Genomic DNA, 11948 nt, shown 5'->3' on the forward strand with positions numbered 1-11948 from the left:
CCTGCAGACCGGACCGACACTCGACGGACAGTCGCTGGTCCTGCAGATCGGACCAACACATGAGAGACGGGTGCTGGTCCTGCAGATCGGACCGACACCAGACATACAGGCGCTAGTCCTGCAGACCGGGCCAACACCCGACAGACAGGTGGTGGTCCTGCAGACTGGACCAACACCCGACAGACAGGTGGTGGTCCTGCAGACTGGACCAACACATGAGAGACAGGTGCTGGTCCTGCAGACCGGACCGACACTCGACGGACAGGCGCTAGTCCTACAGACCGGGCCAACATCTGACAGACAGGTGGTGGTCCTGCAGACCGGGCCGACACCCGACAGGTGGTGGTCCTGCAGACCGGACCAACACATGAGAGACGGGTGCTGGTCCTGCAGATCATCAGGGTCTGTTACAGCGCGTTCAGGTCTAAAACTACATCTACTTCTGACCTGGTCTCACTCTAAGCTCTGACCAGGTCTAATTCTGGTACGGAGTACCAAATCTTTTGAAACTCTAACCTCCTTTTCTCCTCCAGGAGCTAACTGACCTGTCCAGAGATCCTCCGGCCCAGTGTTCTGCCGGGCCCGTGGGTGAAGACAGTAAGACCATTTTATCTTTTGAAACTTAAATCCAGACCCGACCCGACGCGTCTTTAACTCTCCCCTTTCATCTTTTCTTCCAGTGTTTCACTGGCAAGCTACAATTATGGGTCCGGTAAGTATCAAACTGCAGCAGAACGTCTGTATTTATGATCAGAATCAGGTCCAGCCAGACGGGTCAAACCGGGTCACCGGCAGAGTGAGAAGTGACACCTCGTGATTTCTGCCATGTGGAGAAAAAAAAAAAATTGCACATTAAAATGAAATATATAATTAACTATCAAATTGGTTTCTCTTCAAGAGGAACAGATAAGATGTATAATATAATAAGTTTGATTTTCAATTGTAATATTTATAAAACGGAGTAAATGTTAACTTTGTGAAGAATTTATTTTACAAAATAACTTTCTTTCCTCCCACGTCTGAACGCATCTAGAGCAACTTTTACTTACAGGAATTGTTTCAAGCAGATTTTTAAATAATCTAATGTTCGGTTGAAATTTCATCTGGAGAAATTAATTCATGAAATTCCAAAGTAACAGAACTTCTCTTGGTTCTGAACGGTGTGGCACGTTTTCAGAACAAGCGTCGAGTTTAACTGTGGTCTCGGTTCTGTTGCAGCCTGACAGTCCGTATCAGGGCGGCGTGTTTTTCCTCACTATACATTTCCCGACAGATTATCCCTTCAAACCGCCCAAGGTGAGTCCAAACGTCGGCCTTTAGTCCTAAAATCAGAGTCCGGCAGAGAAAACTGAAGCGGTTCTGGTGTTTGTCCTGCAGGTCGCCTTCACAACCAGAATCTATCACCCAAATATTAACAGTAACGGCAGCATCTGCCTGGATATTCTGAGATCTCAGTGGTCCCCGGCGTTAACCATCTCTAAAGGTAAGAATCATTGAATACAAATAAAACCAGTGGTTCTGTTTACAGACTTTATCTGATTTTTATTCTTCACCTCATATTTCTTTTCATTAAATGCAAAACAAATCGGTCCCAGTTCTGCACGAGACTTTTGGTCCTTTTAGTGATATTAGTCTGGTTCTGTCCCCGGACGTCGGTGAAAACCTGCAGATTAAAAACTGATTTTATTTCTCTGTTCCAGTTAAATCTGTTCTGTTCTCTCCGCAGTCCTTTTGTCCATTTGTTCTCTGTTATGTGACCCGAACCCAGACGACCCGTTAGTGCCAGAGATCGCCCGCATCTATAAAACAGACCCCGTCAGGTGAGTCAACGGGTCGGCGTCGCTGCAACCCGTCAGATGAACTCAGAACCGAACACTGACCCACGTCAGCACCGAACTCTAAAATCTTAAATGATCTTAGAAATGCTTTGAAGAACCGGGGCTAACAGAACCTTCACTTCTTCAAACCTGCTGCCTTCTTCCTGGATTTCTGTCAGGAGCTTCTGGTTCTGAGCTCGGATCTATAGAGTGGGAAGTGGACTTTGGGTTCTGGCTCTGTTCCGTGTCAGGCTATCGTCGTTAAACTGGTTGAAAGAGGACAAAGAACCACAATCAGATGTTTGCATCTAAAAGCAGAAACCAGTTCAATAAAGTTATTTAAAAACTGTTAGAGGAACCAGGATCTTCAGTCCAGGTAACCAGTCATGGACTCAAAGACTCAGCCAGTTAGAGACTCTAAAACCTAAAGATAATCTAGAATCTTAGAAAACCTAAAACTGTCAGAACCAACGGCTGGGTCAGAGTTCAGTTAGAGACCTGGGGTCCAGTCAGAGGTTCTGAGTTCTGTTAGACACCCAGTGGTTTGTTCAGAGACCGGCGGCTCTGTTAGAGACCCAGAGACTCACAGTTCAGTCAGTCTTGAAGTTAGGTCAGAGATCCAGGGTCCGATCTGACTCCTAGCTGGAAACCTGTTGATGTATTCACGTCTCTGTGAATGTGTGGTTCTGGTTCTGGTCCTGCAGCTCCTCACGCTGTGGTCTTGTCTGCAGGTACAACAAGACGGCTCAGGACTGGACTCAGAAGTACGCCATGTGATGCGCCACCTGCTGAAACGACCCTTTTAAATTAAGCCACGCCCCCTCTCATCTCACCTGCAGTCCGTTCACATTCATCTTCACCTTTGATGATTTTAAACTGCGTTTGTCTGCTGGTAACCCGAGCAAGTGCGGCGCCACGGACTCACCTGGCAGGTGACCCGGCAGGCGGGGGTGTGCTCATCGGTGCATGTCAGTGATTGGTTCATGTTTTTTTTTTTTTTAAGTTTCTTCAGTTCGTAGCTTTTTGTTTAGTTCTCAGACCAGAGCCGACAGTTCATCCATCACCCGACCCGACCTCCTGTTTTTGCACTGGAAACCCGAACCGACCCCCCCCCCCCCCCCCCCCGCGCGGCTGATCGATCAACTTCGAGCTCTGTCACCGTTTTCTGAATAAAGTTCAACAAATCGCAGCTTCGCCCTGTTTTCATTCCCCTGCTTCAGTCAGCCTGGACCCAGAGGAGCTCAAATGACCCGTGGAGATAACGGGTCGTTTGAGCTTTAACTCGTTAAGAGTTCATTTCAGGTGAGCAGCATCTTGTCAGGAGGCCTCCACCTGCCAGGTGAGTCCTGAACAGCTTTACGGACGTCTGAAAAATAAAACGTTCTGTGCAGTTTCTCCCAGACTTCAGATGCAAATCAACTAAAAATACAGATGGGAGATTCTGAAACTATGACGCCGTAAAAACTGGACCTTTTTCCAACCATGACCTCACCGTCTGAACGTGCACAAAAGACACAGTTTTGTCTGCAAGAGTGGCTATTTAACCTTTGTGTAAACGAACAGAACCACGCCGCCTGTTCGTGGTTCTACACAGACCAAACAGCATAACTAGACCCAAACACACCAGGTATCATTTATCTTATGAAAAATGTTTTGCAGCCAAACGACTTCAAGTTTAGTCAAATGTTATTAGTGTCATTATCTACGGTTAACGCCATTTTGTTTCTTAACGTTGTGGATCAATCGGGACAAAACCACAGAACCTAAGTTGTGCCTATAAACAAGTTAAGCTTTGCATGTTTTTATTATTCTGTATTTAAGTATTTAAGCGGTATTATTAGCTCGTCAGTAAAAACTGGTGTTTCTTGAACTAAATGTGAACGCTGCCTCGGAACAGACCTGGATTCTAACCGGTTTGAAAGAACGAGTGATTTCATAAAACCGTCGTGATGCGACGAGGTCAGAGGTCAAAGGGGCCATAATTCAGTTTGGTTTGTTTATAGAACACCAAATCACAACAAGTCGTCTCAGGGCACTGCACAGAAACATTCACATATAAAATCAATTTGAAAAATGTTTTATCGTATAAGGAGCCAACAGACCGAGTTTTCACGTCGTCAGTCTTCCATCCTAAGCAATCGGACCCTAGGTCCCGTTTTAACAAGATGTTTAACGCTTCAAAGACTCAAGTTAAAAATGTTTATCAATGTCTATTTATATAGCACGTAAAAACAAGCTGGCCAAAGTGCTTTACAATTTAGTCAAATTTAAAATGAAAACACTAAGAACAAAACGACAAATGCATTTTTTATTTTAATTTAGATTCAGGGAGTTTAGATTTAACCAGACTTTAATGTCATTTAGACGGGTCAGGAGTGGTTCCAGTGTCGTGGCCCTGTTTAACTTAATGGGCAAATACAACTGAATATCATCAGCAAAGCAATAAAAATATGCTTTTTTTTAAAAATGGATCCCAAAGGCAACAAGTAGAGATTAAAAAGCAGCAGGTTAAAAATGTTCAAAAAGTTTTTTTTTTTTTTTTTTTTGCCATCCCATCAGAAATGTTCACATTCAATAAATTGATTTACACTTTTTGCAGTTATTAATGAACATACCAGAGTTGGTAAATGTGTATATATATATATATATATATATATATATCAGACTAAGCATATGTGTGTGTTAATATGCAATATTCAGAGATGTTCATTTTACAATTTCACACACCAATGGGGAAAAAATAAATAAAAATGAACGCCTTGCAGATGATGGAACAAAAACTTAATATGTGCAATGAAATAAAAGTCGACCACAATGTTAACTGTTATGTACGTAAATGTAAGTTAATGTGTGTGTACGACTCACCTGAGTTCGCAGCGTTTCCGGTGGGGATTAACCCGGATCAGGTACTCAACTTGTCTGTTGGCAGCAACTCTGGTGGCATTTTTTTGTTTTATTAAGTGCGTTTGTCAACTCGCAGAAATCTATTGCAGTCTGCCAACAGAAATAGGTCCTGATTCAGTGAGAGGATTTGGATCTTTAATCCAGGTGAGTCAGTAACCGACCCACTCCAGAACATAATCGGTGTCAGTATTTTGTGATTTGTGGTCGTTTGATATAATGTCTACTTCTGGTTCTTTAAAATCCACAGGCTAAACAGTGTTATTATCTACCTCCAACATTGTGCATCACGTTCGCAACGTAAAAAGCCAATGAATCATGTAAACGTCAATAAAAGCAGGTTAAGGGACCAAAACACCGGAGCTGGAATAAATAGCTAAGAACCTTTTTAAGCATGAGGAGCACAATTTTATGCATGAGCTTTGGTAACTGTAAAAAGGTCAAAACTTAGCAGGAAAAAAGCTAATTTTAGTGTGAATTTTTAAAAAGTACACAGTTTTTAACATGTTCTCATCTCACTCATCTGTTCTAACATTGACTGAAAAAGTTATCTTTTAAAACTTTCTAAATATTTCACAGGTTATTAGTGCATCTGGACCTGCATAAAATACAACATGAAAAAAAATTCTGCATTTTTATTTTACAATTGAAATTATACAATTTTATATTTATTTTTTTTATTGCTTTTAGTTTTTACGAGGCTGACCATTGTTTTAATAACTTTTTACAAAATTGATTAAGATCAAAGTGTTATTTAAAGAATCTTCTTTAGTATGAATTAGTCCATGTTTGACTACATCATTGTTAAATTTTGAATTAAAAGATGATCAAATATTCAAACGCTAAATAAAATCAGCGGAATATCCCTTTACCAAACTGTCAAACCGGAAGTTACCTTCAGAGTAAAAGTCATACAGCTGTTAGTAAAGATAAACTTTTACTCACCAATGTTAATTTGAAAACAAAATTCATCCTTATGTGCATGTTTTAAGTATTTAGCTGTTCGATAATCTCCTATTTTAAAATATTTCCTTGTCTTTTTAAACGGCTAAATGTTTCATTTGCTAACGAACAGCTAGCTAATCCTTGGTTTGAACATGTTCCTATGTTTGGCGTTTTTTTTTAATATACTTCACTAAAATATATTTTTTATTGAACGGTTGTCTATGTAAAATGGAACCGACAATCGTTTTGCGATATTAAATAAACCTGTAGCCGTTTTTAGTCAAGCTAAAAGCGCCAATCAGTAGACTCGAAGTTCAAATTAGCCACCTGTCGCAAGCCCCAAAGACCACGCCCACTGACTTCAGCTCCATATCTGATTGGTTGATCAACTCGCGCTCTTATTTGGAGAACTTGATTCTGCCCAGATACCAGCCTAAACAAATCACTGATTGGTTTCTTCTCCTTTCACCAAGTTAAATGGCATAAACGGACAGAAAACATGAAATGTATGCACTTATTGTGACTATTATGTTAAAGGTAAACAAATTAATTAGTGTGTTTTTTTTATTTTTATATATGCTGCTTAAAATGCATGATTTCTTGAAGGTGGATGTGCACATTGGCCTTTAGATCAACACCCTGAAGCAGTGGTTTCCAAAGTTAAAGTCAGGAGCAACACAGTACTGAGTAGTAGTGCTGTATACTACAGGTACTAATGGAAAAGGGGCTGGGTCATGAAACACCAAGTCAAAATTCCCAGATAATCTCTAGAAATTAACTGTATTTTTTATTTTTTTTAATGAATATTTTCAACTAATATTATTGCAAAAAATAAATGCAATAATCACAAACAGGATTATTAAAAATAATATGACTACAGATGAGAAAAACAATGAAAATAGATATAAAAAAAACCTTTATTAAACAAAAACAGTCAACAGTACAAGCATTTAAAGGTCATGATGAACTGTACAGGGTCGGCGAGAACATAAATATAACAGCTTTGGTTTCAACTCAGGACTACATTACCCACAGTGCCTTGCTGGTTCCCTTTCTCTTTGCTGAAACGCTCCAACCTCCTTATTTTTAACACATGGACAGAAAAAAAATGAAGGTACCTCAAGTTTAGTTCACGAGAACAAATAAACATTTAAAAGCACTGATGTGTAAAAAATAAAATGATATAAAATTAACGTGCACAGTGAAGAGTCCGTGCTTCAGATCTGTCTGAATGTAAAAGCTACATGCACGTCCACGTGAGAGGTCAGTGTGTACACCTACAGCCAAAAACCTGGAACGCTGCCGAACCAGTGAAACCTGAGCCATGTAAAGTTCTGGGGTTTAGAACCTTTTGGCTTGTTGACGTCTTTGGTAACTTTGTTTACACCGACCGGCGTTTAGCTGATTTCATTCCAAGTTCAGGATTATTTCATCTTCTTCTGTTGAGATTTGTTTTACAAATCCAGAGATTAAACAGATGAACGAACGTTTCTGACTCTAGACGTTCAGCCAGAGGTTGTTGGTCGTTACTGCTGCTGAAGGCTTCATCAGGAACATCGAACTACGAGGCCTCCCCTCCAGGTTAGCCCCGCCCCTTTTAGGGGAATCCAGCGGTGAAAACTGCTGGCGTCGAGGTGTTCCGTTAAAAAGTTTCTGTGCTGCGTTTTCTCCAGTGGAAATCTAAAATAAAATGCCAGTTTTCTTTCCGTTTGCTTCTCTGAATTAAAAAGATTTGTGGTTTCAGTCCAGCCACAGTGGAGATCGTCGTTTGTCCGATCTGATCAACTGTGATCCATATTTGTGAAAGTTTTTTCTCCATAACACTGCTGACACAGTGACGTTAGATGATTGCTTGCCTGATAATTCTATAACTGCACTCTTATTTAAAGCAGTAGTAAACGTATGAGGAGTTTCATTCCCTGCCGGTCAAAGCGGAGATGCTTCCCCTGAAGGAGGCAGGAGCTCGTTGGGCACCCGGATATGTCGCTAAACTCCATGTTGAACTAAAAGTCGGGAGTTTTTAAAAAGTACGCTCTCTTTGAGCCCGATTAGATCGTTTTGGTAACAGATGCTGAACTCGTTTCCTGTTTCAGTGCGGATGAGTTCAGTTTCATCCGTTCACCGATTCTGTTCTTGAGAGAAACATCAAACTGTAACATTTATATCTCAAAGTTCTGATTGAGTGCCAGAACATTTTAAAACAAACGTCAGATTACGGAAAATTTAAACTGAACGTTCGTACAGTTAACCCTCAGAAGGTCCTTTAATTTTGAGACCAAGTGCGCCTTAAAGGGAAAAATCGACCGCCCTAATAACCGCTTAAAAATACTATTTTTTATTTCTTTGTCCACAATGAACCAGTCCTTCTAGAGCTGTCAGCCTGAAATAAAAGCTTCAAATTTAAATAACTTTAGCTACTTAAAGGCCTTTAGTTTAGCAAAACTTTTTTTTTTTTGACAAAATATTTATTTTATAACTTTTGGAGAAAAAAATATATTAGTATGGTTAAAATACTTTTTTTTTTTCCCCAAATCTGTTTTGGGAAGACTATCCAGCTCACCTGACCCTCCAGAACCAGTAGCCAAAAAACAAGAATTATTTTTTTAGACTAACTTAGATGAGTGGTTGGACTGGAGGGTTAAAAAAAAAAAAAGAAAACAAAAAAGAAGTTTGTTCTTAAACTCTGCTCGAACACAAATTTGCATTTTGTTTTTTACTCTTAGTGAACCAGACTACCAGCAGGTTCCAGCTCCCTGTAGGTGATTTTTAATGTCCATCCATTCATTATCTTTACCCTAAAATGTAAAAACATAGCATTTTTTTATATTTTATTTAACTTTTATTAATAATAAATAAAACTGACATGGGTAGTGAAGAATCGGTGTAGGTAGAGAGTCTCATTAAGTCACGAGGACTCGGTCTTAACCTGTTTTGGGAGCAGATGGTGGAGATTAAGCGCCTTGCTCAAGGGCCCAGAGTGAGGCAAATGAGGGTGGAGGCAGGTGTTTCAACATTTCCACCCAAATTTTGATGTCGGTTCAGGGAGTCAAACCGGCAACCTTCCGATCACAGGCCCACCTTCTCTAACCTCTGCGTCATCGCTCATCCAGTGGGCTAATGCAAACATCAAAGTCAAATAAAAACATTACTGAGAGGGACGCATCATGTTGTGACATAATTATGGGATTAAAAATGCACTTATAATGGATTTCAATATGGTTTATTCCTCTACCGAACACTAGAGGTCGGTAACGTTACCGTGAGGTGACGCGAGCGCTTAAAACAATTCTGATAAAAATCTAATTTAGCTGGACTGTTGGGTTTTGTCAGGAACGATTGTGTTTATTGACAGCACCCACAACAATAAACACAAACAGCCACAAACATCTGGCCGATTTTTCCCATGAGACCTTCTGAGGGTTTTTCACAGCTCTGAACGATTCTAAGAACTGGACTTGTCTGATCGGTTTACAGCTGGTCTGAAATGGACCACGAGTCTTTTCCCAGGTCTGAGTCGAGGAGAACTGAAGAAGAGGCCCGAACGTTTCTCAGACCAACAGACACCGACCCCACACCAACGGGTCTCGGACGTGAGCTCCGTGTTCAGACGGAACCCGGTTCCTCTTTGCGACCCGTTCGTTTTCAGTAGCACCGTTTCCATCAGGAAATCCTCAGACCCTCATCTTCATCGCTGATCCTCAGGATTCAAAACTAGAGAAATAGTTTGTGTTCAACGGTAGCGTCGTGGTAAGAGAACACTTCCTGTTGGTCAGACCGGAGGACAGGGAGCTGCGTTCTCTTCGGTCAGTTTAAAAAAAACAACAACAAAAAAGGCTGAAGTTCAAAAAAATCTGAGTTCTGAAAGGTCCTGATGATGATCTGGAGTCATGATGAAAGGAGAACAACCAATCAGAGGCTACGCCGTGGAAAGCTCCACCCCACTGTCGCAAGCGTAGCTGTCGATCTGTACGTCCACCTTCAGGTCCTGATCCGGAGCGCCCCGAGACCCGTCTGCAGACACAAACACAGCTGAGTGACTCGTCGCTGCGGCAACAGCTGCTACAGCCGTGTGACGGCGTGCAGTCCGCTCACCGCTCGACTCCGGGTGGTCGCACAGCGCCTCCTCCAGGACGCGCACCGCTTTGCAGCCGCCCACGGACCTGAGAGCAGCCAGCAGGTCCGAGACGGTTCCACCAGAGACCTGCAGAACCAACAAGATACTGATCTCAGGCCTGGTTCTGTTCCATCATGAGACAGCTCTATGACCTCCAACATGTATAAGAGATTAGGGCTGTCCCGTGACCCGAGTGACCTTGTTACCTCGTAGCTGTCCAGCAGTGTTTTGGTGGGGGAGGGGCTCAGTCTGAAGGCCGTGTTGAGGATGCCGAGGCCGAGGCTGTGAGCCAGACTCTCCCAGCATCCTTCACTCTCCAGAGCGCCACACAATTTCTGCTTCACCTCTACACCCAGGCTCACCAGGTCACCTGCACACACGCACACACACACACACACACACACATATCGGTGTCGTGCAGCTACAGATGGATCTGGGATCTGTCGGGGGCGGAGCTTACCTTGAGGTGGGGCATGGGTCTGATGAGGGGGTTTTGGTTCGTACTCATTACCGTTGAGGAGGTCCAACACCTGCAAATACAGAATCGTAAAACCACCTGATGTGATCCATGACTCTCATCAGAACCGGAACCGGACTCATAATCCGCACCTCAGAGCTGGTGGCCATGTTGAGAGGAGTTGTTCCAGGGATGTAGCCTTCATCGTCTTCATCACACTCCTCCTCCTCCCTGAAGAACAGAGGCTCAAAGTTCTCCCGCTGAGGGTCAGCGCCTGAAACACGGTCAACGTTCGGGTCAGAACCAGATCCTCAAACCCTTTAGAACCAACATCAGGACACCACGAGTCTGGGGAAATCCTACCTGCAGCCATCAGGAGAGCCGTCAGCTTGACGGAGCCCCGCCCCGCGGCGATGTGAAGGGGGGTGGAGCCATTAAAGGTGCAGCAGTCCACCTTGGCATTTCCCTGACAACAGAACCACAAATCAAATTTAATTCATCACAAACTGTCATCTGAGCTCTGGTGGGTCGGCTCGTACCTCCAGCAGTAGGCAGCCGGCCAGCGACACGTTGTCGGTCTCCGTGGCGAGGTGGAGGGCGGTCCGCCCACAGCTGCGCTCCTGAACCTCCACATCAGCCCCGCCCTCCAGCAGCTCCCTGAGGGAAGACAGTCGATTGGCCAGAACCGCCAGGTGTATGGCACACATACCTGGAACAATGGAACAGAGGCCATGAGGCAGTGTTTGTATTGTGTGTATACTGTGTACTCTGTATACCTGCAGTGTTGCAGCTCTGCAGCAGTCATCTTGGCTTTGTGTGTGTACTTTGTATACTGTGTATTCTCCGTCCTCTGCATGCAGTGTATACTGAGTACTGTGTGTACCTGCAGTGTTGCAGCTCTGAAGAAGTCCTCTCATCTCTCGGTGTTGCAGTATCAGAGACACCATCCCACCTTCCTGCAGCGCCGCCAGATGCAGCACCGTGTTGCCGTGACGATCGGTCAGAGTCGGGTCTGCGCCGGCTAACAGCAGGGCCTCCACTGCTTCCTTCTGCTGAGTGATCGCCGCCAGGTGCAAAGGAGTCTGGGAAATATAGTAAATGTTTCAGGTTTGTCACCGTATTCAACAGTTTTGGAAGAAATTATTTTTAATGAATATATTTTAAATAAACAGCTAAAATAATCAAAGTGTGATGATGATTGAAGAAGCTGAAGCAGAACTTAAGACAAAGCTTAAGACAAAATCACTAAACAGTAGCTACAGTAATTCAAAAATGACCAAAACAGCAGGTAAAAGATCAAATTAAGAAAGTAGTAGCTAAAAGCTAAACTAGCAAAATTTTAGCTAAAAACTAAGAAGTGCAAATACATAGCTAAAAGTTAAAATTAGCAAAAGAAGACAAATCAGCACCATCAGCTGAAGCAGAGTTGAAAGAGAAGCAAGTTTATAAAGGATTGAAGAGATCTCTATTTCTATGGTTAAAAGTTGTTTAAATAAAGCAAAATAATTCAAAAAGTATAAAAGTTACAAGAAACAAAGTCAAGAAAACAAATCTCTTGAATGAGACCAATGACTTGATAAAAACAACAGTCTGCAAAAGTATTTTGATTGCAAAAAAAGCATACTGAAAAAAATAATGCTGACTCAGCTTTTTCACTTCTGACTTATCCTTTACACTCGTGACTCAGCCTTTACACTCGTGACTCAGCCTTTAC

At 42.6% G+C, this 11948-nt stretch overlaps 2 protein-coding genes across 2 annotated transcripts in view; one reads left to right on the plus strand and one right to left on the minus strand.

Moving 5' to 3' along the window:
- LOC119408824 (ubiquitin-conjugating enzyme E2 2) overlaps nt 1-2943 on the plus strand; it is a 6203-nt gene extending 3260 nt beyond the window's left edge. Inside the window, exons 2-7 of the mRNA XM_037675674.1 lie at nt 534-597; nt 681-712; nt 1219-1296; nt 1378-1483; nt 1727-1820; nt 2549-2943. Coding sequence (XP_037531602.1) covers nt 534-597; nt 681-712; nt 1219-1296; nt 1378-1483; nt 1727-1820; nt 2549-2594 — 420 coding nt within the window. The 3' untranslated portion in view covers nt 2595-2943. The remainder of the gene's footprint in view (nt 1-533; nt 598-680; nt 713-1218; nt 1297-1377; nt 1484-1726; nt 1821-2548) is intronic.
- Nucleotides 2944-9474: 6531 nt separating this feature from the next.
- Nucleotides 9475-11948, minus strand: part of LOC119408647 (nuclear factor NF-kappa-B p105 subunit-like) — a 32373-nt gene continuing 29899 nt past the window's right edge. The window contains 8 exon segments of the mRNA XM_037675489.1: nt 9475-9674; nt 9756-9864; nt 9984-10147; nt 10238-10307; nt 10387-10508; nt 10598-10700; nt 10774-10943; nt 11118-11316. Of these exon segments, the coding sequence (XP_037531417.1) occupies nt 9580-9674; nt 9756-9864; nt 9984-10147; nt 10238-10307; nt 10387-10508; nt 10598-10700; nt 10774-10943; nt 11118-11316 (1032 nt within the window). The 3' untranslated portion in view covers nt 9475-9579.

This window comes from Nematolebias whitei, chromosome 4 (genome assembly GCF_014905685.2).
Source record: "Nematolebias whitei isolate Nwh7 chromosome 4, NemWhi1, whole genome shotgun sequence".
In the NCBI taxonomy this organism is placed as follows: domain Eukaryota; kingdom Metazoa; phylum Chordata; class Actinopteri; order Cyprinodontiformes; family Rivulidae; genus Nematolebias; species Nematolebias whitei.